The sequence below is a fragment of the Punica granatum genome, chromosome 4 (assembly GCF_007655135.1).
Source record: "Punica granatum isolate Tunisia-2019 chromosome 4, ASM765513v2, whole genome shotgun sequence".
NCBI lineage: Eukaryota > Viridiplantae > Streptophyta > Magnoliopsida > Myrtales > Lythraceae > Punica > Punica granatum.
Genome location: NC_045130.1, coordinates 4635811 through 4663780, shown reverse-complemented (window position 1 = coordinate 4663780; position 27970 = coordinate 4635811). Strand labels below are relative to the sequence as shown.

The 27970-nt window shown below is 37.9% G+C and overlaps 1 protein-coding gene, 1 long non-coding RNA gene and 2 pseudogenes across 2 annotated transcripts; 1 reads left to right on the top strand and 3 right to left on the bottom strand.

Annotated features, from left to right (window-relative positions):
- Positions 1 to 4138: 4138 nt before the first annotated feature.
- On the bottom strand, positions 4139 to 8578 carry LOC116202788 (annotated as a pseudogene).
- LOC116202789 lies at positions 6592 to 9207 on the bottom strand (annotated as a pseudogene).
- A 2136-nt stretch (positions 9208 to 11343) lies between these two features.
- On the top strand, positions 11344 to 14809 carry LOC116202784 (receptor-like protein kinase FERONIA). The gene is made up of 2 exons (XM_031534400.1): positions 11344 to 12090; positions 12517 to 14809. The coding sequence occupies exons 1-2, from the start codon at positions 11383 to 11385 to the stop codon at positions 14500 to 14502; spliced, it is 2694 nt and encodes an 897-aa protein (XP_031390260.1). The 5' UTR covers positions 11344 to 11382; the 3' UTR covers positions 14503 to 14809.
- A 2677-nt stretch (positions 14810 to 17486) lies between these two features.
- On the bottom strand, positions 17487 to 20362 carry LOC116202790. Its single transcript, XR_004156155.1, has 2 exons — positions 20088 to 20362; positions 17487 to 17740 (listed from the first exon to the last, which is right to left on the bottom strand). It is a non-coding gene; the product is annotated as an uncharacterized LOC116202790 (long non-coding RNA).
- Between the last annotated feature and the right edge of the window lie 7608 nt (positions 20363 to 27970).

The following is a 27970-nucleotide window of genomic DNA, read 5'->3' as shown; positions in this document are numbered from 1 at the left end:
TCCCTTTCGCTTACAATGAGAGTTTTTTAAGAAATCTTTTAAGATATGTTCATTATTTGTTTCCTATTGTTTAGGGAGATATAAAAACCTATGGATTATCTAGGTTTAGATTTTTTAAGTTTAGTTTTATGTGGAGAGAAACTTGGAGAGGAGGCTAGCGGCTGCAGAGTGTTCATCCAACGATTATCAGTTTTCATAGATTCCTATATAGCCATGCGTGGCTAATTCGTTTCGTTTGACTTAAGAACGGAAACCTCACGGTTTGGTTGTGAGGAGCAGGTTTTAATATTTTGATTTCAGCACTTATTTATTCTTGGATGTCATCGTTACAAGTATTCTCTCATGGTTGTGAATAAGATATTTGTAAATTAGCTTATCGACGACTACTACGGTGTTTGTAGAAATAGATTCGAAGCAAGACTAATTAGGAGTGAATGGTAGTTGCTGCCCTAATTGGTTAGAGAATGATAGGACGAGTCAATTAATTGACGAATCGATTAATCGCTCGAGTTAAGGCATCCTTGTGCTTAAAGCCATTGCTTAGTTAATTAGGGAATCGGTAGATACCTTGTTAACTGGTTGATGAACTTACTAGTTAGACGGTGTTTTGACTAGTTAGAATTTAGATACTAGTTGATTCCTTGCGGTCGCGGGAACTCGACTCTTAGCTGCTGAAATTTACATTTTGATACTTCTATGATCAATCAAACGCTAGGTGGTTTTCGAACTCAAGTCATACGTCTCCCGGTTATTGATTACTCACTCTCCCTTGCACTTTTAAATTGTTTTTGCTGCAATTTAATTTCTTGATTATCAAAATTCCCCTTTCGTTACTTTTGCTAGCTCATTGGTTTAGATAATCACTTAGCCTCCTTTGGGATTTCGACTCGGCTTTCACCATTTTCTTACTACAATTTTTGGAGAAACCGATTTTATTTTGGGGGCTTCGACAAGCCTTGCCACTGGTCCGTCCTTGATACCTGCCACTGACGGTACCCGGCGAGAAAAAATCCCCACCTATGTTCACGCGGTGCATTGTCTCCATTTCTTCCATTCCCGTGATCGCATAGGATCACCACAGTTACCAAGGAACTCAACATCACTGACCTAACCTTGCGGCATAGTGCCATAATACAGATAAAAAAGGCATGGAGACAATTCTGGATCCCGTTGATGAGAAAATAAGCATTCGGATCATATTCCGAACTTGGTTTGGGAGTTGTATTCAATGCCTTTCATCTCGGACATAGACACAAAACTCCTTTGAGAAGGCTGGAGTGCCAAGACAGTCGCCCATGAGAGAGGCACTGAAGTTACTAAGGTGTAGTTACCGCATCCGACCGAGAACCAAGGAGCCCAATTTACACCCAAGTTGAGGGAAAATGTTTTGTCTGTCTTCTCCTTCTACATCATTTGGTTTCCACTGCAGACGCCATAGCCATTGGATTTCAGTGTTTTTCCCCTTCAAGTGATACGATCATCAGTTGGAGAAGACTATTAAGATGCATAAAAATTAAAGGTCTTCTAGTTCTACATCTAATTAAACGAGGCTTAGACTTCAATGGCTTACAAAAATATGCGGTGCCCTAGGAAAGAATCTCTAGTCCCTGAAGGAACATACTTGAGGAAGCAAAACGAAGACCACATTTTGACTCAAAAAATGACACAGGTGAAGGCATCAGCAGTCAATCTTATCCCACTGAACACGATATGAGACGCGGATAGGCCCCGACTAACTGAACTAGTTAGAGCTGGTCCTAATAGTTGGAAATTTTTCCCTTGCATTACTTAGGAATAACACGACGTTTGAACCAAACTTAGGCACATATCTCCCGGGAAATAGGAGCCACAAACTTTTGTTGACGGAAATAAACCTATGGTATATTAAGTCTTTTAACTTTTAAGTACTTAATTAAGTGTCAAAGGTGTGTTTATTTCAACTTATTTTGAAGTGCTGAAAATTAAATACTGACTTTTTAAGTGCTTAAGGAGATAATTTTAATAAAATAAGGAGACTTTGCTTGGTACGAGAAAAAGTATTAATTGCTAAAACTCTAAAATCGTTTTATGCTACAATTATGTAATGCCACAGAATTTTTCCTTTTTACACTTTTGCCCGTCCTTTTAATATTATCTTTTTAAATTTAAAAAAATCAAAATAATTTATACAAAGAAGGAGCAGATCTGAAAACCTCGAGACAAGCGGTGGAGGTTCCGATCCCCCCATCACCACCTAGATGAGGTCGTTGGTGACCTGGCAACCTCAACGATGATGGTGGTAGCCAGGATCAAAGCCACACCGCCCCTGGTCGTTCGGTTGCCCTTTCCCCTACCCCTCTCTGGTTCCTAAGCAAATGGAAATATGTTGTAATTTTAAAGAATTCAGGGTCATGCTGCAAATATAGGAAAATATATGTGTAGCTAAGCGAGTAAGCTGAAAAATTACTGAATGATTAAGTAGCTTTGGGGTTACTTAAACCGTTAGGAACATTTTTGATCGACACATTAAGTTAAATCTCTCCCTCTCTCTTTCTCTCTCTTTTTCTTCGGCATTATCAAACAAGCTGGATTCCATTAAGTGCTGAAAATTTAATTTGAGCACTGCATTTAGTTAATTAAACATATATCGTAAGATTCAGTAGGAGAAGCAGTTGCGTAAGATTGGACTGCCCTCTGCCCTCATCCAAATCCTGAAACTTTTTTTCCTATGCAGTGCCAATCATCGCACCAAAAGGACTTCTTGATACGTGGAGGATGCAGTATTGAATATCTACTGACGAAATTACTTAGGAATAAGTCTCGGTCATTGAAAATGCAATGGCGCTGTTGGAACCTTTCAGAGATCTCTATGATATCTTTGGCGCTTGCTCTAATGAAGTGGGGCTTCAACAGGTTTAAAATTGCCTCACTAAGCATATCCACACAGAACCTACATTTAGAACCCCAACTGAAAGACGAAAAATCAGCTTCAATATGTAATAATTTATGTAATCGAACTAAAAATCCCAAAGGTAGAATAAATAAACAGGTTAAAGCCTACTATAGAGTCGTCACAAATATCAATCTACATTGGTGACCTATCGAGTAGAAAATTTGGAAAGGGCAAACTAGAAATGGGGGACAGGGAACGGGACAGCCAGAAGTTCTAACATAAAAGATAAGATCATCAGAATTGGAATTTCAAATGTTGAAACAGAATTTACCACTTTCCAGTCGAAAATCGATATGCAAGATTGATGTAGGACCAAGTAGCCAAAAATAGATGCAATGCAGAGAAAGTGCTCGCCTCGTAACCTTCAGTTCTCATCAGTGAGACTACATCTGCTCCTTTATTATTATTTTCATTTTTGCACTAGTCCTAATGAGCAAAGCCTTGAGAGTTGAGATTGTGGTTCTGGTGGTGACTTACTGAGTAACCGAAAAAATGGATACTATGCATGCCTATTCGCTTGACAAGGTGCAAACAGGCCGTTGACGGATCCAAAAGGGATGCATCGTTTGACATAATTTGATATGTACATTATCATTTTTTCAGTGTGAACCCTAGTATCCAAAAATCCAATTAGGCCCCGACTAATTCAGTCAAGCTGGGCCAGTCCATTAAAGGGTAAAATTCTCCCAATGTAAATTTTCTCCATTTATAAGACTCGTTAAGGGAAACAAGCGCCAAACCACTTGTAAAGAATGCTTTTGGTTCAGACCGGCATATATTTTAAAAAGTTCACTTGTTTGTCTTGCAAGAAATTTGATTTACTAACTGAGAAAAGCCTCAAGGACTTAATAGGAGTTCATGTCACTTTATGTTACAGAATAATCAAGAGCACAGATTCTATCTCATCCGCATTGCACACCTATGAAATTAGCTATAATTCCAAGACCTCGTGGTCGCTGTCCATGTCTGGTAATGACTCAGTGTCCTCCCCGCCCTGCAGCAGTAAGATTCGAAATTTTTATAAGATAAATACACATGAATTTCCTTAAATATAAATAATATTTCAAAAATTACAATCTTAATTGAATGTCTAAAAATACCATAAAATGTCACGTTCCACCGCCTTTTCGACCTGTAAAACACTGAGAATATATTTTTGGAGGTGAGCTTGACGCCCAGTGAATAACCACAATCTAAACTAGCCGGATCATAGCACGGGTTCAATAATATCATAAAAATATCATCGAGATTTCTAAAACTCAGATCATCCATGTGTCCCTTCCTACTTCCCAGTTGAAAATTCATATTCTTGAAATCACAGGGCACGTTCATCCATCAACCAATCATCATTACAAAGACATAACTCTCAACCAAATTGTGATGAGAGCTAAAATATGTTTATATATGCAGTGGCCTTGCAGAAGTCCTCTATGGTGTTACGACCAAGACCCTGCAACATCTTACTCAAAAAACTCCACCGACCATGTACCTCCTCTTCATCCACACTCAAATTTTATTTTGCTCTGTTGGACGAGGTTGAAAACAAATCATCAGCAGCGCATGTCCTTACTCTGAGAATGCATTATCAGCAACTTCACATTTACGCAGAAGTAGCATATGTGATGGAGCAAGTTTTTCCAAGTCCGAAGAACAATTAGAGTAAAGAAACAAAGGAAATAAGCTCCATCTACAAAATTAGATAAGAGCTAACTTTAGTGCGTAAATGTCAACTAAACAATATTTTTGCAGAACTCTTCGCTTCGCTTCCCATATACCAAACACAGATGTGCTTTGGTTTGACATTAATGCACCATAAACCTCCAAAATTCATACTTTGAAAATGTTTCTCTATATAAAAAGGGAAAGACATTGTTTGGTAATGACTCCGAGTCCTCCGAGCCCTGCAGCCTTCCATCCATTGCAGATGTTGGCTCTAGTGCTACTATCTCCTGCTGTACTGCACCCTCCTGCAGCTGCAGTGTGAGCTCTAGGCTCCGCACAAAATCATTCATCGATGGTCGTTTCATCCCTTCATCTCGTAGGCAGCTCATCGCTGTCTCAGCAAACTTCTCTAAACATTCTGGTGTGATCTCAGCTTTTAGATTGGGATCAATGATTTGGTCAAGGCTCCCATTCTGGTAGCAGCTCTGGGCCCAACCCGCAAGGCCAATCTTTTCAGTCTCAAAATTTGTGTTCACAGGTGGCCGAGCACATAGCACCTCGAACAGCACGACCCCAAACGAGTACACGTCCGACTTCTCGGTCAGCCGGTGGAATCTGAAGTACTCGGGGTCTAGATACCCAAAAGTGCCCTTCACAATGGTGCTGATATGGGACGTGTCGGAGGTCCTCATTTTAGAGAGACCAAAGTCGGAAACCTTAGCCACCCATTTTTCATCGAGCAAGATGTTGGTAGTCTTAATGTCACGGTGGATGATCATGTGTTTCGTACACATGTGGAGATACAGCAACCCCTGTGCTGCTCCGAGGCAGATCTCTAGCCGTTGCTTCCATGAGAGGGGGGGATTTTCTGTGTTGTACAGATGGTCCCGGAGGGTCCCATGGGACATGTAGTCGTACTCGAGTATCATCTCCCCTCCGTCATTGCAGTACCCAATCAGGGAAACCAGATGAACGTGGCGGAGCTGAGACAGCACCTCGATCTCCGTCATGAACTCGCGGGCACCCTGCTGGGATCCGGGATTCAGCCGCTTGATTGCCACCGGAGTGGATGCGCCATTCATGTATCCCTAGTACACATTCCCAAAGCCTCCCGCCCCGACGATGAAGATCTCATGGAAGCCGTTTGTGGCTGCCTTTATCTCTGCCAGCGAGAAGCGGTGACACAAATCCCCCGGCATTGATGAGTCGTGGGTCTTGGTCAACTTGGTCGTAGGGTGCCACAGAAGCCGCCAGAGCGTGGTCTTTTCAGTATAGGTCGATTCCTTGCTACGGCTCCCTCTTCGGAAAGTCAGGAAGCACAGAAGACAGAGCACCAAAGCGCCGGAAACACTCCCGCCTGCAATGGCAGCTATCACCTTCTTACTGATGCCACCAGATTCTGAAGATGGCAGAAGTTGCGGCGGCACAAGTGGATCCTCAACCCGTATGAGGGCTGGGTTAGGCCCTGCCAGATTGCTATCATCATCGCTAATCTTGAAAACCTCTACACTATTAAGAAGTCCATCAGCATAAACGGAATGCTGCTCTGGGCCTGTGTGGAGTGAGATGGTGAGGTTCATCTTCTTGCTCGTAGGAGAAAACATATACACGGTATAATCTTTGTAAATAGGAATTCCTCTTCCTCCTGTCCAGCTGATAACATCCGCCCTTGAATCAGCTACCCGGGAAGCTATGTAGATCTCGAAGACACGATTGCCATTTTTGCTTCTCTCTCTGAAACTCACAGAAATGTAACCTGACGAGGTAATGGAAGTTCGAATCGACCCGGAAAGACCAGGTTAAATTGGATGTGGTGGTGACGCCCCTGTCGAAGCCCATAGTCCTCGCAGTTCTGTAAACAGTCTTTGGGGCAGCATAATCAGGAATGAGATCAAAGATGAGGTGGATGGACCCGTCCAAGACCGGAACATACCGGTGTCATCTTTGGGGTCAATAGTAGTCCCGCCAACATTTATGTGGTATACCTGTCAATCCAAGGAAAGCGCGGGGGATCAACTCGGATCGTTATTCACTGAATGTTTCAGACTACATAATACATTAATTTAAAAGCTCCAAGAACTAAAAAGAATTTAAAATTGAAAATGTTCCCAATAAATACTTAAAAATATTTTAACATATAACCAAATTCTATTTCATTAAATAAAAATTTAAAAATTCATGATTATTGAACAGTATACATATATAATTCAAAATTCAAAATATTTCAGATTTATTTATTGTAATTCTAATCATCAAGGCAAAGAAGAGCGGATTCTTTCACAAGGGATTGATCGGCTAAACTCTTCCTCCCTGTCTTGGGAATATACATAAATTCAAAAACTATAATGTAGATAACTGCATTTTACAAGAAAATCCTTAAATAAATAAACTAAATCTCTCACATATTATGCCATGTGGCACTCCCATAATTTTTCTTTCTTTCTTTCTTCTATTAACATTTTGTTATTTTTTGCCAAAAAATAAAAGGGTAGTGTGGGAAAAAGGTTTTTTCTTTTTTTCTTTTTAAGCCAAATTAATGTGATGGAGAGGAATGGGTACTACTGTAGTGGCACAAGGCGTCGACTCGAAAGTTCAATGGGTCCAATCTATGTTCAAGAAAGGTCGATCTATTCAAGGGATAAAACTCTATCATAGTAGATTTTCTCCAATCACAAGACTCTCATCGGAGACCTTGCTTTCGAAGAACAAGAATCAAATCACCTAAAGGCAACTCATTAGTAAAAACTATATTTCAATTTATCAATAATTTTGGTAGTCTCTTTTTATTTAACGTCTAATTTTGGAAATGTCCTTATCTTTTATTTTTTCATAATAAGACCGTAGCCCAAGAAATATTCTTATTTTTCTGCAAAAGGCAAAGTTACACTGATTACATAACGCTTTTAATGAATATCAAACCTCTACAACAAGTAAAGTGTGTATATTTAAAATTAGTAGAAATCAAGGCCTATTATATTGTGATCATGGTTCTAATTAGAAACATTGAGAATTCAATTTAAGATTAACGCAGAAAAATATTAGCTTTCATACTTCCTACCATATGAAATATTAATTAGTACATTCTTTTGAAAAATTTAAATTATTTAGTATCAATCGAGAGTTCAGAAGTGTTACATATAAATAATTTTATCATTAGCATCAATTATACTATATATATATATATATATATATATTGATTATTACGCAAGTATCGCGATAAAGCAAAAAATAATAATAAAATGATTTTCAGGTCCGTCGTATCGCACGAAATTATACTCTAGTACTTATTTAGAGTTAAAAGCTAAAGATAAATTCATGATTTAATATTTTGCAACTAAAAATATAAACTCTTTAAAATTTTATCCAGATTATTTTTTCTGCAATTATATTTTACTTTGTTTTATTTTTTATGGATTTTATTTTATTTTCTATATTTCATGATTTATCTGTAATTTTTTCTGAATTTTTGTGATTTTTTAAAATTTTTGTGCTTTGTATATTCTTTTTTGAATTTTTCTAGTGTCATGTCAACAAAACGTTTGCCACGTTAGCCCTGCTATTATTTATTTATTCATTTATTTGTAAATAAGATAATTGAGAAAGATGAGGTCCGTTCTTAACGTCTCTGATGTTGCTCTTCTATGCAAGGAGAGAAATAATATCAATCGAAATCCCAACTAATCCGTTCACTCCATCGAGTCTTTCCGCATCGTCCTTCACGTCGAATTCTGAAGGAAAAATCGAGTTATTGTGGAAAACTGTGAAAGTAATCGTTATCAGGAAAACCTCTGTTTTTCCTAACCATGCCGAGTCAATCATATGTTGCATCAAAGATGAGTTCTTAACATACCGTCTCCAGAGCATTTGCGTGGCTCAAAGTCAACGGGTTGCCGTTATTGCCGAGAAATTTAACCTCGCGGGAACCGTCCACAGTGCCATTGCCGTAGTAAAGATCAGGTGGCATGGAGACTATCTCGATCCCATTGATGAGAGCATACGCATGGGGCTGCTCGGTGCTTGGAGTGAAGGTCAAGTTCAGCTATTGGTTGTCCTCAACCACCAAGCAGAACTCCTTGGAGAACAGAGGATTGCGGAGGTAATCAACCACGATAGGGGCACTGAAGCTCCGGAGGAGGGTGAAAGGGCCGGAAGTCGCGGAGAAGAGGGCGTCGGAGCGGGAGAAGTTCTGGTTGTAGTCGGAAGGGAAGAAGTGGAGGCGGACGAACTTGGGCCCTGCAGTTACAGGGACGGAGTAAGAGATCTCGGAGCCGGAGAGGCGAGCGGTAGTGTAAGGGACTTGGGCAATGGAGCGAAGCTGGACGTTGGCCTTGGAGGTGAGGGACTTTTGGTGGTCGAGTGGGGAGTACTTCGGGTCATCATCACCAATCCATCGGCGGCCTAAAGTGTCGGAGTCGTCAGAGGTGGATCCACAGTTGATGAAGAATTTATCGATGGGGCTATAGGCAGAGGAGCACCGGCAGAGCAGGAGGAGGAGGATGGTGGCGGGGAGGAGTGATGGTGGTGGTTGACTAGCTCGGAGGAAATATCTCTTCTTCATTGTCGGAGCAGACTGGACTGGAGAAAGAGAAAGATAGCAGATGATATAAATAGCAATCAAGTGGTTATTTACTGGAGCTACCAGTATACATATATTTAATATTATATTACTATTATTATTGTCATTATAAATGATTTCGCTCGGAATTTATAAGCAGATATGGGCATGAAGAACTGGAAGAGATAAACGGAGGTAAAAATCACGTAGAGAGAGCACTTTCCGCTAGGCATTTTCGCCGGAGTTTGCATAGCGAAAGACTAATCAAACGATGCTCCTGTTGTATGGGAACAGAATGTGTTGGAAAAGGTCATAAAAAAAAAAATGAAACTCAATTGTGATTCAGATTAATCTTCTCAAGTAACATGCAACAATTTGACCAAACTCCGCCGTAGAGTAATTTGTTTGTCAAACTACCAAATCATTTCCTGGTTCGAGTTTCTCCAAGCTATCAGGCTATTCCCAGATGTTCTTTTGATCTCAAGGACGCTGCTGATCCTCAAGGAAAGACCCTCTCTGGTGCCATGGACTACCTTCTTCGAAAATGTGGCTTAGAAAAACTTGACGGGACCAAGTTAATGTCAGGTTAAAGGACCAGCCAATTAGGTCTTCCCTTTCCCCATTTTTTGGGTTCTTGACTTGTCTTTCCTTTCCCTCTCTTCTTCTTCTTTTACTTTTTCAATTTTTCTATCAGGTCAACCCCACCTTCCAAGTTCTCATTTACTCCTTTTTTGGTTGAAATGTACTGTTCAAATCTTTTCTATTTAATATTATTGATATCGGGGTCACTGCCCTGTTCTTAACATATCAGCCCCAACATGATTAACCTTTGCACATATACGGCACTCCTTTTCGACCGCCCAAACTCGAACAGATTACATATGCCGCAGGCTCTGCTATATATGTAGGCAGTAGGTGTCAGTCTAAGACAATTTGTTATGAGCTACTTTGGTGATCTACAATCATTTATTTCTTCCAGCTCATCAGCATCAAATGTGCGCATTAGGTTATTCCTTAGATACTCGTTATTAACCCTAGGCCAGAAACGGGGGTCCAAATGCCCTTTCAAATCATTTGAATCTTCGGTTCTTCTGAAACACGTCTAATTTAATGGTCCATCTCTCTTTTGTTGCCTATCAATCATAAGGTCTAAAAATCAACGTTTCGTGTAAAAGAAGGAAGAGAGAATCGCACGGGAGTCACCGCATAAGATGGGACCATTTCGTATAGTAACTCGGTTCCATTTTCCTGCCTTTCGTTTGGAGATTGCCAACGGATTCGGGCATTGGAGTGACACTGAAAGATCTATGCCCACCTTCATGGAACTTGCTCCATGAAGATTTGTATACCGGCGGCGTCCCAAGTATATACTGACGGTTTAATTAGGAAAGCAGACGAGCACAGTTTCCGCATGAGGACAGAACTGGACTAGGACATGGCAAATGAGTAGGCCCTCGTTCATTCATTCAAAAAAACAAATACCCAAAAAAAAAAAAAAAAGCAAGATTGATTGACCAACTGATAGACACTCCAATAGATTAGTGCGAAGGAAGACGCGTATGAGAAATATAAAAATCAACGAGAAAAAGGGCAACGTCACAGTCGTGTCCAAGAAAAGACAAGTCAAACATGCAGAAAAGTAGCATGTCTTTTACATAGCACGACTTGGCAGTGGACAGGGACTTCGACGACTTGGGGCGACGACTTGTACGGATCTCTTTTCGTGATCCTGCATTCACGGATATGAAACATATGGTATATTTCTCGTGTCGAACCTTGATCCTGATTGTCCCCATGACTAATTAGTTACGACGAGCCACATTTGAATATGTATATGTATTTTTTTTTAAGTTATGCCACTCACCAGAAATCAGTAACACAGGAGCAAATTCTTCAATTTTCGTGGTTTATTACCGGTTAATAATTTTTACGGAATTTTAGTTTGATCTCCATATTTTTTTGGGTATGAACCCGATATCCGAAAGCCCATTAAGGGATAAAGTTCTTCTGGTGTAAATTTTTTGTATTTACAAGGAACCGAATTTAAAATTTTATTTAAACAAAATAAGTCTCGAATCGTTTGAACAAACCCACTTTGGTTCGATCTCTATGTTTTTACTGTCCAAATATCTGCTGAAATTAACCACCACTTGATAGCTCAATAACTGCATCCCTTTTACTTATATCCTCTGTCTGCCTCTCTCTCTTCCTCTGCTTCTGGTCTGCTCCAATAATGAAGAAGAGATATTTCCTCCGGACCACTCACCCGCCACCCTCGCCACTCCTCGCCGTCATCCTCCTCCTCCAGCTCTGCCAGTGCTCCTCTGCCTATAGCCCCGTCGACAAAATCTTCATCAACTGCGGATCCACCACTAACGACCCCGACAACCAAGGCCGCCTCTGGATCGGCGACGATGACCAGAAGTACGCCCCGCTCGACCACCAAAAGTCCCTTACCTCCACGGCCAAGGTCCAGCCCAGTGCCGTCCCCCAAGTTCCCTACACCACCGCCCGCCTCTCCCGCTCCGAGTTCTCCTACTCCTTCCCCGTCACTGCAGGGCCGAAGTTCGTGCGCCTCCATTTCTTCCCTTCCAACTACGATGTCCAGAACTTCTCCCGCTCCGACGCCGTCTTTTCCGTGGGCTCCGGCCCTTACACCCTCCTCCAGAACTTCAGTGCCTCGCTTGTGGCCGATAACCTTACCAGACCTCAGTTCTCCAAGGAGTTCTGCGTGGTGGTCGAGGACAACCAGAGGCTGAACTTGACCTTCACTCCGGGAACTGACAGGCCAGCTGCATATGCTCTCATCAATGGGATCGAGATCGTCTCCATGCCACCTGATCTTTACTACGGCAACGGCACCGTGGACGGTTCCCGCGAGGTTAAATTTCTCGACAACAACTTGTTCATGACGTTGAGCCCCACAAATGCTCTGGAGACGGTACGTTAAGAACTAACTATATCTCATTAGGGACGGCAAAAGTTGCAATTTCCATGAGTTTTTCCATCTTAGAGTTACGGAATCGGCTACAGATTTACTTGGATGCAACAGATAGATGATTGAGTCGGCATGGTATTGCGTCAAATGGTTAGAAAAACAGAGGTTTTTCTCAAAGCAATTATTTTCACACTTGTCAGTAATAACTCAATTTTTTACTTCAGAATATGTGGAAAAGCTCCATGCATACACGATTAACATCAAACCTTAATAAAAAGAAAAAGGGAGACTGAATCATCTTAAATACTGTCATGCACAACTGCAGAAACTGGGGGCTTTGAATAAGTACTAGAAGTGCAGGCTACGACGATTTAGACATGAATAAAGATCCAACTTTTTGTTTTTTTTCCCCCTTCCTTGGATTAACAGGTATATCGCATAAACGTCGGCGGGAAGACGATTGACCCCAATGATGACACCGGTATGTTCCGGTCTTGGACGGGTTCGGACGATCATTACTTGACTGAGGACCTTAGCAGTGTCTTGCCAGCGAACTGGTCCATCCCCCTTGTCTTTGATCACATTCCTGAATATGCTGCCCCAGAGGATGTTTACAGAACCGCAAGGTCTATGGGAACCAACAGGAGCATCACCACCACATACAATTTAACCTGGTCTTTCCAGGTCGATTCCAACTTCCATTACCTCATCAGGTTACATTTCTGTGAGTTTCAGAGAGAGATAAGCAAATTTGGCGATCGTGTATTCAAGATCTACATAGCTTCCCTGGTAGCTGATTCAATGGCGGATGTTATCCAGTGGACTGGAGGAAGAGGAATTCCTATTTACAAAGATTATGCCGTGGATATGTTTGCTCCTACGAGCAAGAAGATTAACCTCACCGTCTCACTCCACACAGGCCCAGAGCAGTATTCCGTTTATGCTGATGCGCTTCTCAATGGCGTAGAGGTTTTCAAAATCAGCAGCGACAACCGCAACCTGGCCGGACCTAACCCGGACCCCACACGGGTTCCGGATCCACCTCAGCAACCACGGGAGCGGACATCCTCAGCCGGTGGCATCAGTAAGAACGTGATAGCTGCTATTGCAGGTGGGAGTGTTTCTGGCGTTTTGGTGCTCGGTCTTCTGTGCTTCTTGACTTTCTGGAGTCGGAGGAGTAGCAAGGATTCGACTTATACTGACAAGACCTCGCTCTGGGGGCCGCTGTCGTACACTACAACCAAGTCGACCAAGACCCAGGACTCATCACTGCCGGCCGATTTGTGCCGCCGATTCTCGCTGGCAGAGATCAAGGCAGCCACAAATGGCTTTGACGAGATCTTCATCATCGGGGTGGGGGGCTTCGGGAACGTGTACAAGGGGTATGTGGATGGGGGATCCACAACGGTGGCAATCAAGCGGCTGAATCCTGGATCCCAGCAGGGGGCTCGCGAGTTCACGACGGAGATCGAGATGCTGTCTCAGCTCCGCCACCTCCACCTGGTTTCCCTGATCGGGTACTGCAATGACGGAGGAGAGATGATCCTCGTGTATGATTACATGTCCCATGGGACACTTCGGGACCACCTTTACAATACGGAGAACGCACCACTCTCGTGGAAGCAGCGGCTTGATATCTGCATTGGGGCTGCCCGGGGGCTGCACTACCTCCACACCGGTACGAAGAACATGATCATCCATCGCGACATGAAGACGACCAACATCTTGTTGGATGACAAGTGGGTGGCAAAGGTCTCCGACTTCGGGCTCTCAAAGATTGGCCCCACCAACATGCCCAACTCCAAGGACCATGTGACCACTGTCGTAAAGGGAACTTTCGGCTACCTGGATCCGGAGTACCTACGCCGACAGCAGCTGACAGAAAAGTCCGATGTGTACTCATTTGGTGTCGTGCTGTTTGAGGTGCTATGCGCTCGGCCGCCAGTGAATCGGACAATGGAGAAGAAGCAGATCAGCCTGGCTTCATGGGCCCAGAGCTGCTACCGCAATGGGACCCTCGGCAAGATCATGGACCCGAACCTGAGAGGCCGGATCGCCCCTGAGTGCCTGAAGAAGTTCGCAGAGATTGCAATGAGCTGCCTGCAGGACGAGGGGGCCCAGCGCCCATCAATGAATGACGTGGTGTGGGGCCTCGAGTTCGCGCTGCAGCTGCAGGAGAATGCAGAGGGGATGAAACCCAAGGCAGCCGTCATAATGGGCGGTGCCATCAAGGAGGATGAGGTCCCGCTTAACTGGACACCGTCAGACAGTGGAAGCGATTTCGGCAAGTTCATTAGCAGTGGAGGCGAGAAGAGCAGCATGATGACTACCACTACTGGCAGTTCAATGAGCAACGATTCCCAGAACTTTACCGGAGCTGTGTTCTCTGAGATTATGAATCCGCAAGGGCGTTAGAGGAAAATAGTGAGGTTTCTTAACGAGGCGATTCTGATATGATGTTAAAGGTTCACTTTGAACCCCTATTTTTTTTTTTTTGGGTAAAATCAGGGGCATTGCCCAAATTACAATGAAACAGGAATAAGGCGGGGCATGGTGGCCCCATTTTGAACCTCTTTATGAGTTGGAGTTACTCCCAACTGTAATACCCGAATTTGCTTCAGTAATTATTTTCCTTAGGATTTCGAATCTTGGATTAGTATAAGTCTATTGCGAATGTGCGCAAGATGTATGAGATCATATGTATTGCATTGCACGTTTTGTATATTCTCATCTATGTCAACTAGTCGTAGGACCCGCGTGTTGCACAGGATTGCACTTGTTCAATTTTTATGCTTTTTATTAAAAAAATTATTACATATTATATGCATGTTTTGAAATATTATAAATTGTAATTTACCATCATTAAAACTATATATTAGATATATATGCATGACTCGAAAAAGAACGTTTTATATTTTTATAGATACGATAACAAATCATCATATCTATAGAAAAATATGATCTCATTTATTTTTTAAAGCAAATATGATAATAGATCTGTTCAAACACAAAATTTATTTATTTATATTTTAATATACGTAATAATGTATATGTCTCGTTGGTTAATGGAACCACAGAAAATATATAACGCGTTATGTCCATAACATGTTATATAGAATATCTATACATCTATATCTATAATATTTAGTGTAGATCATGTAAATCTATATCTATATGTTTTAAAAATTAAAAAATTAGAAATTCTTTTTCTAAAAAATGTTTAAAAAATCGAGAAAATAACAATCGATCCCACAAAGTATACACTTTAAAAATATTAACAATTTAAAAAGAAAGATAAAATGAAGAAAATAGTAGCCGGTCCCGCAAATCTACATCTATATATATTTTAAAAAATTAAAATTAAAAATGATTTATAAAAGAGAAAAATTAAAAAATTCAAGAAAATTCTATTAAATAATTCAGGCATTCTAAAACTACCTGGCCAGCTCCAAACGATCAATAAAATAAATAAAAATATGTAGTTATGTATCCATATCGTAACTTACAATCAATAAAATATATTATATTAAATATATATATATGATTGTTGTTAACTAAATTTTGTCAATAAAGTAAGTAAAAAATATAGTTATTGATCTATAAATATATGCTCATTTTAATAATGATGGCGATTTGATTAGATATTAATTTTACTTAAAAAGAAAATATAGGATTATCAAATATTATGTAGACGATAAAATCTTCTAAAAGGTTTCAAAATATTATATTATATCAATTTCAAATAAAAATATTCATTCAAATTATAAAAAATTCAAAAATTAGCCTAGATTAAAAATAGTGGCGTGACTATATATCTCATGTAAAAATTGGAAAAATATTTTATTTACTCTGATATAGCAAAAAAATATTGTTAATTTTTGTAAATATTATTATAAAAATTTAAAAACTGACAAAAGGAGAAAACTGGATTTTGTCATATCATATCTTTTAAAGATTAAAGCAAACCTTTTTTATTAAAATATTAATATAAAATAAAAATAATTTAAAAATTAGAGAAAATTCTATTAAGAAACCAAGTGATTCTTAGGTCATCCATTGTAGAAACGTGTATATATATAAACATATATGTTCATATAGAAACATATATAATATATATACTTATAGAAACACATATAGTATATATATTGTATACGTATATAGAGACGTATATAGTATATATACTTCATATATATATATATACTTCATATATATATATATATATTTATATTTACTAAAGTATATAAGTGTGTACAAACAGACTAACACAACCAATAACAATAACAATAATAATAATAATAATTGAACAACTCACATTGTGTATAATAGTAGGCGTACTTTTTGAGAGCTCACATCTAATGGTGGACACATATTCTTTGAGAGCTGAATAGATGACTGTTTATGTGAATTGTGTTTCATATTTATAATGTATTATGTATTATTATACATAATTTAGGAAAAAATATAATCTGATTTTTTTAAAAAATTATGTAATATAATATATATTGATATATTTATCTATCTATCTATCTATCTATCTATCTGTAATATCTAAAATATATTCATCTTGTAACCGAAAAAGATAAAGATATCTTAGAAGATATCATAAGTAAAGATATTTTAAATTTATTAATTTATTAATGATTTAACAATTTTAAAACTTAAAAATGCGAGAAAATTACATTAAAAATCGAGCGTTCTGAGGTCATCTGTCCGGGTTCACCTATTCCTTGCTTTCAAATATACTAGTCGTGAAGTCTGTGCGTTACACAAGATAATTTCACCAATCTAAAAAAAATTATGACTAAAAGTTAAAAAGAAAACTTCATTCATTTAGTAAATAGTTATATTTTCTCACATATAGAATCATAAATCAATAAGAAGCCACATATTGACGTAGTTATAGCTTTGTAAAAGTTTGGTTCGTTGTTATTTTGACTATAATAACATGATGATTGAATTAAGAAAAGTAGTACAAAATATATTAGCGTTAAACACCCCAAAATAAATATATCGATATCTTATAAATAAATATGCATTCAATTTTAAAAATTCAATGATTTATTAATTATTATTTGACAAACAATATTCAATTAAAATTAAAAATTCGATAAATATTTTGTTTGATTGGGATCATATATAAAATATCTTTTAAAATTTTAAAAAATATTCAAAATAGTTATTTAATTTTTAAAAATCAAGAAAATTATATTTTATCATAAAATATCTTTTAAAAATTACAAAAAAAATTTTATTAAAAAAATAATATAAAAATAGACTTGGTGACAGTTTTGTAGGCCTCATATGCTGTGTGGAAATCTTCGCCGATTTGTTTTTGTCACGACCCAAAATTTCAACAGAGTTTTCCCTATATTTCCTCGATATCCCTTATCCCATAACTATTCATATAAAACATGATTTCCATAACTCTCAAAAACATATAACTAATCCAGTAAGCTCTCACATATATATTTATATAAATATAATTTTAGCAGAGTTACATCATTAAACCAACTAAACAAAAGTTTCAGGTCATCACATTTTCAAATACAATCTATACAAAAAGAATAGCTATCAAATAACTAAGGTCTTTACCTAGTTCTCCAAGCTGATCCCCGATATCATAAATGGTTCTCTCGCACAGCTAGAAACTTATCTGGAAAAATATATGCAAGGTGTGAGCTACATCTCAGTGAGCACAAATTTCCAAAGTGAAATGAACTATTATTAACTAAAAATATATTTTTAAATAAACAAAGATAATACTAACATATCCAAGTCCATCATTTAATTTACCAACACGGCATATTATACAATATATACAATAATTACTAAATTCATTCGTAAACAATCAATCATCTTTGTAACCATATCATAATATTAGAATTAACTATTAACTCAGCACCACCTAAAGTACACACTGACTAAGTCAAGTTTCAACAAATAATACGACTTGCATAGAACAACTTTAAACAATCTTAAAATCATCATATTTACAGCAATCAAACCAGGCAAATAATATACAACACAACTAATCAATATAGTCATAGGGTTACATTTCCTCGCAACAGAGTTGTGACGGTACCGTGACCCCGCATATCTTACTCATATCATCCTCAACTCCCAATACTCGTATCTCATGAGCGGGGGCCGCCTATTAACCTCTGGCGGTAAGAGTTGACCTCAATTTATATTCCGCCGAGTCCAGCGGCCGATCGGGGCCCCTATTTATATTTCGCCGGGTCCAGTAGCCGATTCGGCCCATACTTATATTCCGCCGAGTCCAGCAGCCGATCCGGCCCATATTTATATTCCGCTGAGTCCAATGGCCGATCCGGCCCATATTTATATTCCACCGGGTCCAGCAGCCGATCCGGCCCATTTTATAATCTGCCGGGTCCAGCGGTCCCATGGCAATAGTCAAACAACAATCACCAGAACAATCAACTGAAATCATGCCATTTGATATCATATACCCATACCAAATTTTTATTCCCAAATTATCACAATATTTCCTTTAATAATGACATTCATACAATTCATGTCTCATTTAATGACATCAGAATCCATCACTTATCCTATATCTGCATACATTAAGTTATACACTTCATACAATTATTACCAGCTAAAGCTCTTGCAATGATCAGAATAATCACAAAACATCAAACAAACAACTACAATACAAACATAAAACGTCTCTCAAATCCTCTTATTATAATCAATCCTATTAATCACACCATCATTACCGTCCACTTAACTTATTATATATGTATATATACATATATATATATATCAATATATATATATATATATCATTTCACAATGGAATAAGGTACTCACCGAATCCCCCCCAAAAAAAAAAAGCAAATTCAACCCTTCAGAGTGCAAGGTTTCAGTCTCCACGGTTCCTATTATTCCCTAATATTAGATTAGATAATAAAAATATAGCACCATCATAGGAACTTTAAATATCTCTCGCTATCTTCCTTAGAGCCTATTATTTCCAATAAGTCCCGATATATATATATCATATTCATTATGTCCATTTCTCATCCATGTCAAAAACTACTTAAAATAATCACCATAATTCTCATTTAAACAAACCTGATTGCTCTTGTCAATTTCAAGGTAAATGAGAGATTTATAAAAGACCAAATATATACGAGCACCAAAACCGTATCAAAAGCTAAAGAAGACAACCATATATCCCAAATAAATAATTTAGTAAATTCCATCTTTAATTTCCATCAACATTAATAACCAATCAATATCGATTTGTCTTACTCCTCAAATCACCCTTTAACTAGCTTTAAACTCACAAATTACTCAAGCAATCAAACAAATAAATCCTTATAAACTTAACACATTTCTCAATGTCCAACTTAGCATGTGTATCCCATCACAATTAAACAATATCCTAATTCACAAAAATTTGCAAGGCAAGACCATCCTAAACCCCTAGTAACCTTAAAAGAAAAGGAAAACACACTTTTCACATTAAAAGAAAATATGCAAATATTAACTTGTAGACCCAAAATTTGCTCGGTACATAATGAGCTCCCAGTCAATATAAATTCTGAAAGAATGAATCAAACATACAAGAAATCTAATCCAAATTCCTTCCTCAAGACAAATTAAACAGAGCCAAACCTATAGATACATTTATCTTTCATCCAAATCAACACATCAAGATAGGATAATTAAACATAAAATCAACACACAAACTAAATCCTCCATTAATCCCTATAAGCTTAAGCAACTTCATCTTAAGAGAACCATATTCAATCTGAACCAATAGAAAAATCCTAGACTTCACTTAACTCAGCAATTATTCTTAGATAACCGAGAGGTTTTTCGCCGAATCTCACCAAAAATGGATCAACAAAGAGTTGTCGGATGGGCAACCAAATCAACACTTGTTGATGAGCTAAACGTATCAAGATGAAGTTTATACCACCCGGAATCACCCTCTGAAGTTTCATAGAAAACATGAAACAACTTACCTCTTGATCGACTCCCGAAGCACCCGTTCATTTATCCGTTTCTGTAGAATTTCACCTCTGCAGTCGGCACCACTGTTTCAGCTCTATATTACCACTTCCCAGCTCGATTCTATTCACCCCCTTCATCAAGTCTCGTTCTTTTCTGTCCCCCTCATCCGTGAGCTCCATCTTGAGCTCTTGAACTCTCTGTCTCTATCTCTCTCTCTCTCTCTCTTGCCCTGTTTCTCTTCGGTTTTCCACAGCTCCAAAGTAGAGCAGAGAATGAGAAAAAAATAAAGAAAGAACAGATTAGATGAAATGGAAGGCGGTGGCAAATGGGGGTAAATTGTGGGCCACGTGGAGCCCATGCCTTCACTCTTTTTTTTAAAAAAAAATTCCTCCAGCAGCGTGTATGACATACATACAAATATATATAAGCATGTAAGTATATGTATATGTGTTCTATTTGAAATTAAAATGTCGGGTATCACAGTTTTCCCTTGAGCTCTTCTTCGGTGCTACGGGCATAGGTACATTATTTGCACTTCTCTCGGCAATTCTTTTCTGCCGCTGAATCAGCAACTCCTTCTTTCTCTTCATATTCTCTTCATCATGTGTCAAGGTGACAATGGAGGACATGGAGAAATTGAAACGATATAGATAAGGGAACAAAAGGAAACTAATTTGGCAAGATACTTTCTCAGCTTTGCTTCTTTGGAGCAGGAACTCGACTTCCTGAAGTCGGTTTCTTGGTCCTCAACGTCATGTCAGGGTAGTCTGAGAGAAGCGTCCACATGGCTTAGACCGCCTAAAGTTCACCGGCGATTTTGAAAATGATTTTGTTATTTATAATGTACAACAAAGAATCTATAAAAGATGTAATTTGATTTTTAAAAAATTTCGTAAGATTTTAATTTTCAAAAGATTTTTGGGTAAATAATTTTAAAATATTTTTTTGATAATTTTATAACAAAAAATAATTAATTTAGGAAGATTTTATTAATTTCGAAAGATATCTTAATTTTAAAATATTTTGTTGATAATTTTATAACAGAAAATAATTAAATAAAAATTTTAAAAGCTCAAAAAATTGAGAAATTTTTCTTTAGGAACGGAACGTTCTGAGACTATCCAACCAGGCTCATCTCATACCTTGCATATATATATATATATATATATATATATAGATAGATAGAGAGAGAGAGAGAGAGAGAGAGAGATAATCTGAATCTTTGAAATTTAAGTTGGGATCCTTGCATGTTGCAAAATAACATTGTGGCACTTAATGGAGAAAATTATTCCTACACGAACAATTGCTTTTAAGTATAGCCAACAAGTAGAAGACACCGGACTATGACATAACAGAAGAAGATTCCTTGCTCATGAACAAAATCAGAACACCCCCATCAAACGATAAAAGCAGTAATAAAAAAATCCGCAGGAATGATATCAAAGTGTGCGAACTTCGCTTTCCGGATTAGACAAAAGAATTTGATAAAATTGATACAACTTCTACTGATTGTATGCAAGAATAAGGAAACAGAGCAACACATGAGAAAATTTTGGCTAGACTATTGGCTCGATGAAAAGAATCATGGACTCAAAGGTTCTAAGAATTTCTCAACCCCCACAGGAAAATACCGGGGAATAGTCTACTAAATTGACTAAAGTTCTGTCTATAAGGGTACAAGATATTCTTCTATCTCATGGAGACAAGGCATTTGCTGGGTGTCGACCATGCTGTGCGGATCTTACATGTCTTTTGCACACAAACGCTCTGGAGAAGAAACGGCAGAGGGAGATAAGTTACTAGATTAGCTTTAAGGTGGTTGATGGTAAGAAATTATAAAAAGTTAAGATGATAGAAAAGTCCATACACAAGTACTCGTATGTGAGAATCATCGAGGTTCCCCATGCAGACATGCTGAAAAACCTCGGACCCAACCCTCTATGAAGGCCTTTCCATCCGTTTTCCTTGATCAGCTGTTTTGACAACTTTCATTGCTGAGGTTCTCTTCTGATCGTGGCCCATGACCCGGGAAAAGATATAAACTAGTCAGAGCGAACTATGAGTACAAAATGTCCATCACTAACGAAAACCACCTTATTTGTTCCTTTAAAAAGGCAAATTCAGGGTGTGTTTATTTTATAAATAATATTCAACTCAACTCCACTTATCTGCAATTCAACATCACAATCATTACTTTTTTATTTTTTAAATATTTTTAACCATTCAATTCAATTTTTAATATTAAATTCTCTCAACTATTCATTACTTTTCACAATTCAACAATACAATCATTACTTAATCATTATTTTCTCTTAATTATTTATTACTTTTTCACATTTTTTCTCATAATTCAACAATACAATCATTACAAACCAATTAAAATCAAAACTCAACTCAACTCAACTCTCAATCCAAACGCACTCTCAATGTTTCGGTTTCTTCCTGTTCATTACTCGGTGGGAAAAAAGCAGTTTTAGCATTTCTTTTACAATGCTTGATAGGATTGAAACAATTGAATCCATAGTCGGCCAATTCGATATCTTGTACAGTAGTAAAACTCGCGTGTTGCACGGAAAGATTTTTTTTATAAATAATAATACAACAATTATTAAAATAGTTAATTCTTTTATACAAATATAAAAAATAATCGATATCTAATAATTGCACTATATTTTCTCAATTTAATATAGTTAACGATATCATTCACCGAAAGAAGATATTATCTTGTATAAGAAGTTTAATTATACCCAATATAAAATTTAGTTTTACCATCATGTAAAAAGTAATATCAAAAGTTATAATATATAAAGTATATATATATATATATATATAATTTTTTCCGAAATTAGGGTTTCGAAAATCCCGACTAGGATTCTCAAAATTGGGGGTGGGGGAGGTTCGCCAATCATCCCTGCCCCTAAACGACGTTGCCGGTGGACAGAACCCCCAGCAACGTCGATCTGGGGGATGGGGTGGCCGACGTGGGCTCACCCACCCCCATTTTGGGAATTCCAAGCGAATTTTTGAAACCCTCATTTCAAAAATCCCAATTGGGATTTCCATAATCGGGGGTGGGGAGCCCCCGCCGGCCACCCCACCTCCCAGATCAACATTGCCGACGAGGTTTTGTGCACGCTGGCGATGCCGATTAGGGTGTGGGGATGGCCGACGGGCCTCCCCTACCCCAACTCTGATTTCTTTCTTTTATTATTATTATTATTATTATTAATGATTTCGTCACAATTTTAACCGAGGAGACAAAGCGTCTATTTCCTATAGAGATTGAGGGGTAAAGTGTAACTTTTGAAAGGTCAAGGGGCAAATATTTACCATCCTCAAAGCTTGGAGGGCAAACTGCTTTTTCCTCTAAATATAAATATGTATACCACATAATTAAATTACTAAAATATTATCTTCTCTGGTATAAACTTATATATTCACTTTGCTGAGTATATACATGTATATATATATTTTTATTATGCATAACGACATGAAGTACATTTATTAGACGGGACATATATTATGTTTTTGAATTTCAAATAGGATGATGTTGAAATTTTTCAAGTTCTTGCTGTTGTATAAGCCTTCTTCACGAAGTAACGATTTCGACAAATCTATCTTAGATTTTCTTACGTTTGCATGCATTAAAGAACCTTCATTTCATTAGATACAATAATAATTAAATGAATATTATAATTACTCAAAAATACCAAAACATACCTCTTCATCCAAGAAAATCATATCGAGACTAATGACTTTATTAGTCTTTGTGTTTACGACATCCCACAGTCTTGCCAATCTCGCTCCAATTATCCATGTGTCTTTCTCATGGCCCAGTTCTTTTATCATGTGATAAATCATTCTAGCGTCTCAAAATTAACAATATTATGCACATTAAAAAGATAAATGAATCAAAAAGAAAAATATCACGTTCAATGAGAAGGAAAGATCATACTTCGTATAGGTCTCACCAAACTCAATAATAAAACCCTGTCCGAATAATACATAGAGGTCTTTTTGCAAATTCAACCTAACTTCAAACAAAGTCAAAGCTTGCTCATCCTTTTTCCCTAGAGTAAAAAAAGTGAGATGGGAAGAGGGGAGTGGCAAAATTACGTGACTGTAATTTAGCAATAACATGACAACGAAAGAAAACAAAAAAAAATTACTGGAAGGTATAGGTCCCATGCTGGCTAGGGAAGCTCTGGAAGAGGGTGCGTGACTAATGGTGAGTGTGAATGGCAAGAATTGAAAAGTTTTGAATTGAAGGCACCTAATCAACCAAACTCCAGATTTATTTGTAGAATCAACTTTGGGTATGAAGTTGAAAAATAATAGAAATATTCCTTTTAACAGATTAAGAAATATAAATATTACGTGTATGTATAAGAACCTAGTCTATGTATATTCAAAATATATTCTTTTTGCCTTTTTCAGATTATCAAAGATCTTATCCTTGTATTCTCCCGAAGCGGAAGTCTTATCGGACTAACCCAAATTTATCCTCATAATAAGTTTAAAAGGCATCCCAGAATTGAACAACTAATATTGCTAGTCTATATATATATATATATATTTCAACTATACTATTTTGTTTATTCTGAATCTTTGTGCGATATATAATATATATATATATATATATATATACACACGTTGAATTTCACACATGCAGAATCTCGAGATATATTGATTCTTATTGAATAAGAAAACCATATAATTTAAACATAAAAAATTTCCTAAATACATAAGTGACGACATGGTAAAGCGAGGGAGCTCTGTTTGATGAGATTGAGGCGTGAGAATTCAGCTTGTCCTTCGTTTTCATATATAGATTATATCTGAGATATCCATGACATTATCTTGATAGCTGCCAGGGAAGCTAGAAGATCTCAAAGACAATATGGCCGATAGAATTAACTCACAGAATTGTAACCTGACGAGGTATTTGAATTTGGAATTGACCGAGAAAGACCATGTCACATTGTAAATGGAATTCATGCAACTGTTAGGAACCATAGACCAAGAGGTTAAAAACTGCTTCTGGGTCTGCATAATCGGGAATATGATCTGAAAGTGGTATGGTCAATTTCATAGGCTCGACACTGCCAAGGTCCATAGAAAAGTAGTCATGATCGCTGGTCCGTCCTTGATACCTGCCACTGACAGTACCCGGCGAGAAAAATCCCCACCTATGTTCACGCGGTGCACTGTCTCCATTTCTTACATTCCCGTGATCGCAAAAGGATCACCATAGTTACCAAGAAACTCAACATCACTGACCTAACCTTGCGGCATGGTGCCATAATACAGATAAAAAAAGGCATGGAGACAATTCTGGATCCCGTTGATGAGATCATAAGCATTCGGATCATATTCCGAACTTGGTTTGGGAGTTGTATTCAATGCCTTTCATCTCGGACATAGACACAAAACTCCTTTGAGAAGACTGGAGTGCCAAGACAGTCGGCCATGAGAGAGCCACTGAAGTCACTAAGCAAGGTGTAGTTACCGCATCCGACCGAGAAAAAGGAACCCAATTTACACCCAAGTTAAGGGAAAATGTTTTGTCTGTCTTCTCCTTCTACATCATTTGGTTTCCACTGCAGACGCCATAGCCATTGGATTTCAGTGTTTTCCCCTTCAAGTGCTACGATCATAGCCATTATCATCAGTTGGAGAAGACTACTAAGATGCATAAAAATTAAAGGTCTTCTACATCTAATTAAACGAGGCTTAGACTTCAATGGCTTACAAAAATATGCGGTGCCTATAGCTCGTATACAAAATACAACCTAAAAATGTGATTATTACCATAACAAATAGAACGTTGAAAGAGTTTCAATAGAGCAGTTTTCAGGTGTCCTAGGAAAGAATCTCTAGTCCCTGAAGGAACATACTTGAGGAAGCAAAACGAAGACCACATTTTCACGGATTGGCCCGAGTAACAGTAAGACTAACTGAACTAGTTAGCGCTGGTCCTAATAGTTGGAAATTTTTCCCTTGCATTACTTGGGAATAATACAACGTTTGAACCAAACTTAGGTACATATCTACCAGGAAATAGGAGCCGCAAACATTTGTTGACGGAAATAAACCTATGGTATATTAAGTCTTTAATTTTTAAGTACTTAATTAAGTGCCAAGGGTGTGTTTTTGGTTCAACTTATTTTGAAGTGCTGAAAATTAAATACTGATTTTTTAAGTGCTTAAGGAGATAAATTTTTAATAAAATAAGGAGATTTTGTTTGGTACGAGAAAAATTATTAATTGCTAAAACTCTAAAATCGTTTTATGCTACAATTATGTAATGCCACAGAATTTTTCCTTTAAACACTTTTGCCCGTCCTTTTAATATTATCTTTTTAAATTTAAAAAAATTCAAAATAATTTAAAAAAAGAAGGAGCAGATCGGAGAACCTCGAGACAAGCGGTGGAGGTCCCGATCCCTCCATCACCACCTAGATGAGGTCATGGTGACCTGGCGACCTTGACGATGATGGTGGTGGCCGGGATCAGAGTCGCACCTCGCCCTATCATTCAGTTGCCCTTTCCCCTCCCCCTCTCTGGTTCCCAAGAAATGGAAATATGTTGTAATTTTAAAGAATTCAGTAGCATACTGCAAATATAGGAAAATATATGTGTAGCTAAGCGAGTAAGCTGAAAAATTACTGAATGATTAAGTAGCTTTGGGGTTACTTAACCGTTAGGAACATTTTTGATCGACACATTAAGTTAAATCTCTCCCTCTCTCTTTCTCTCTCTTTTTCTTCGGCATTATCAAACAAACTGGATTCCATTAAGGCCTGAATCTTACGACATATATCGTAAGATTCAGTAGGAGAAGCACTTGCGTAAGATTGGACTGCCCTCGGCCCTCATCCAAATCCTGAAACTTTTTTTCCTATGCAGTGCCAATCATCACACCAAAAGGACTACTTGATACGTGGAGGATGCAGTATTGAATATCTACTGATGAGATTACTGATGAAAATGCAATGGCGCTGTTGGAACCTTTCAAGGATCTCTGTCTAGGGCTGGCAATATTTCACACGACACGATAACACGACACGGATACGACACGAAGTTAAACGGGTTTGGGTTGGACATTTTTGATAATCGGTCTAAACGGGTCCAACCCGTTTAAACACGATTAATAAGCGTGTCTTATCGGGTTGAACCTGTGTAATCCGATTATACACGATTAAACCTGTTTAATCGTGTTACTATAATCATGTAACCCGTTCGTTTATGTATTTGGATTTACCAAAATATTCTCATGTAATCCTAACTTCCTAAGTCCCTAACCTAATTTATTTTCCTTTCTTTCATCCAATCCAACACATGTCGTGTTAACGTGTAAACATGCCATGTTAACGTGTTCGGATAAACGAGTTAATCGGATAAACATGTCTTGTTAATGTATCCGGGTAACTGAGTTGATCGGATAAACAAGTTGTGTTAACGTGTCCTGATAACGTTTATAATCGAGTCGTATATACGTGTACCTATTATGACACGTTTCGATAAACGGGTTTAAACGTGTCTAAACGGGTTGACACGGATATAAACGTGTCGTGTATGGGTTTCCAAAACCTAACCCGTTTAATAATCGTGTCGTGTACGGGTTATGACTTTGATGACACGAACCCGTTTAGACACGACACGTATAAACACGACACGACACGAATTGCCACCCCTATCTCTGTCTTTGGCGCTTGCTCTAATGAAGTGGGGCTTCAACAGATTTAAAATTGCCTCACTAAGCATATCCACACAGAAACTGCATTGAGAACCCCAACTGAATACGTAATAATATATTTAATCGAACTAAAAATCCCAAAGGTAGAATAAATAAACAGGTTAAAGCCTACTTTAGAGTTGTCACAAATATCAA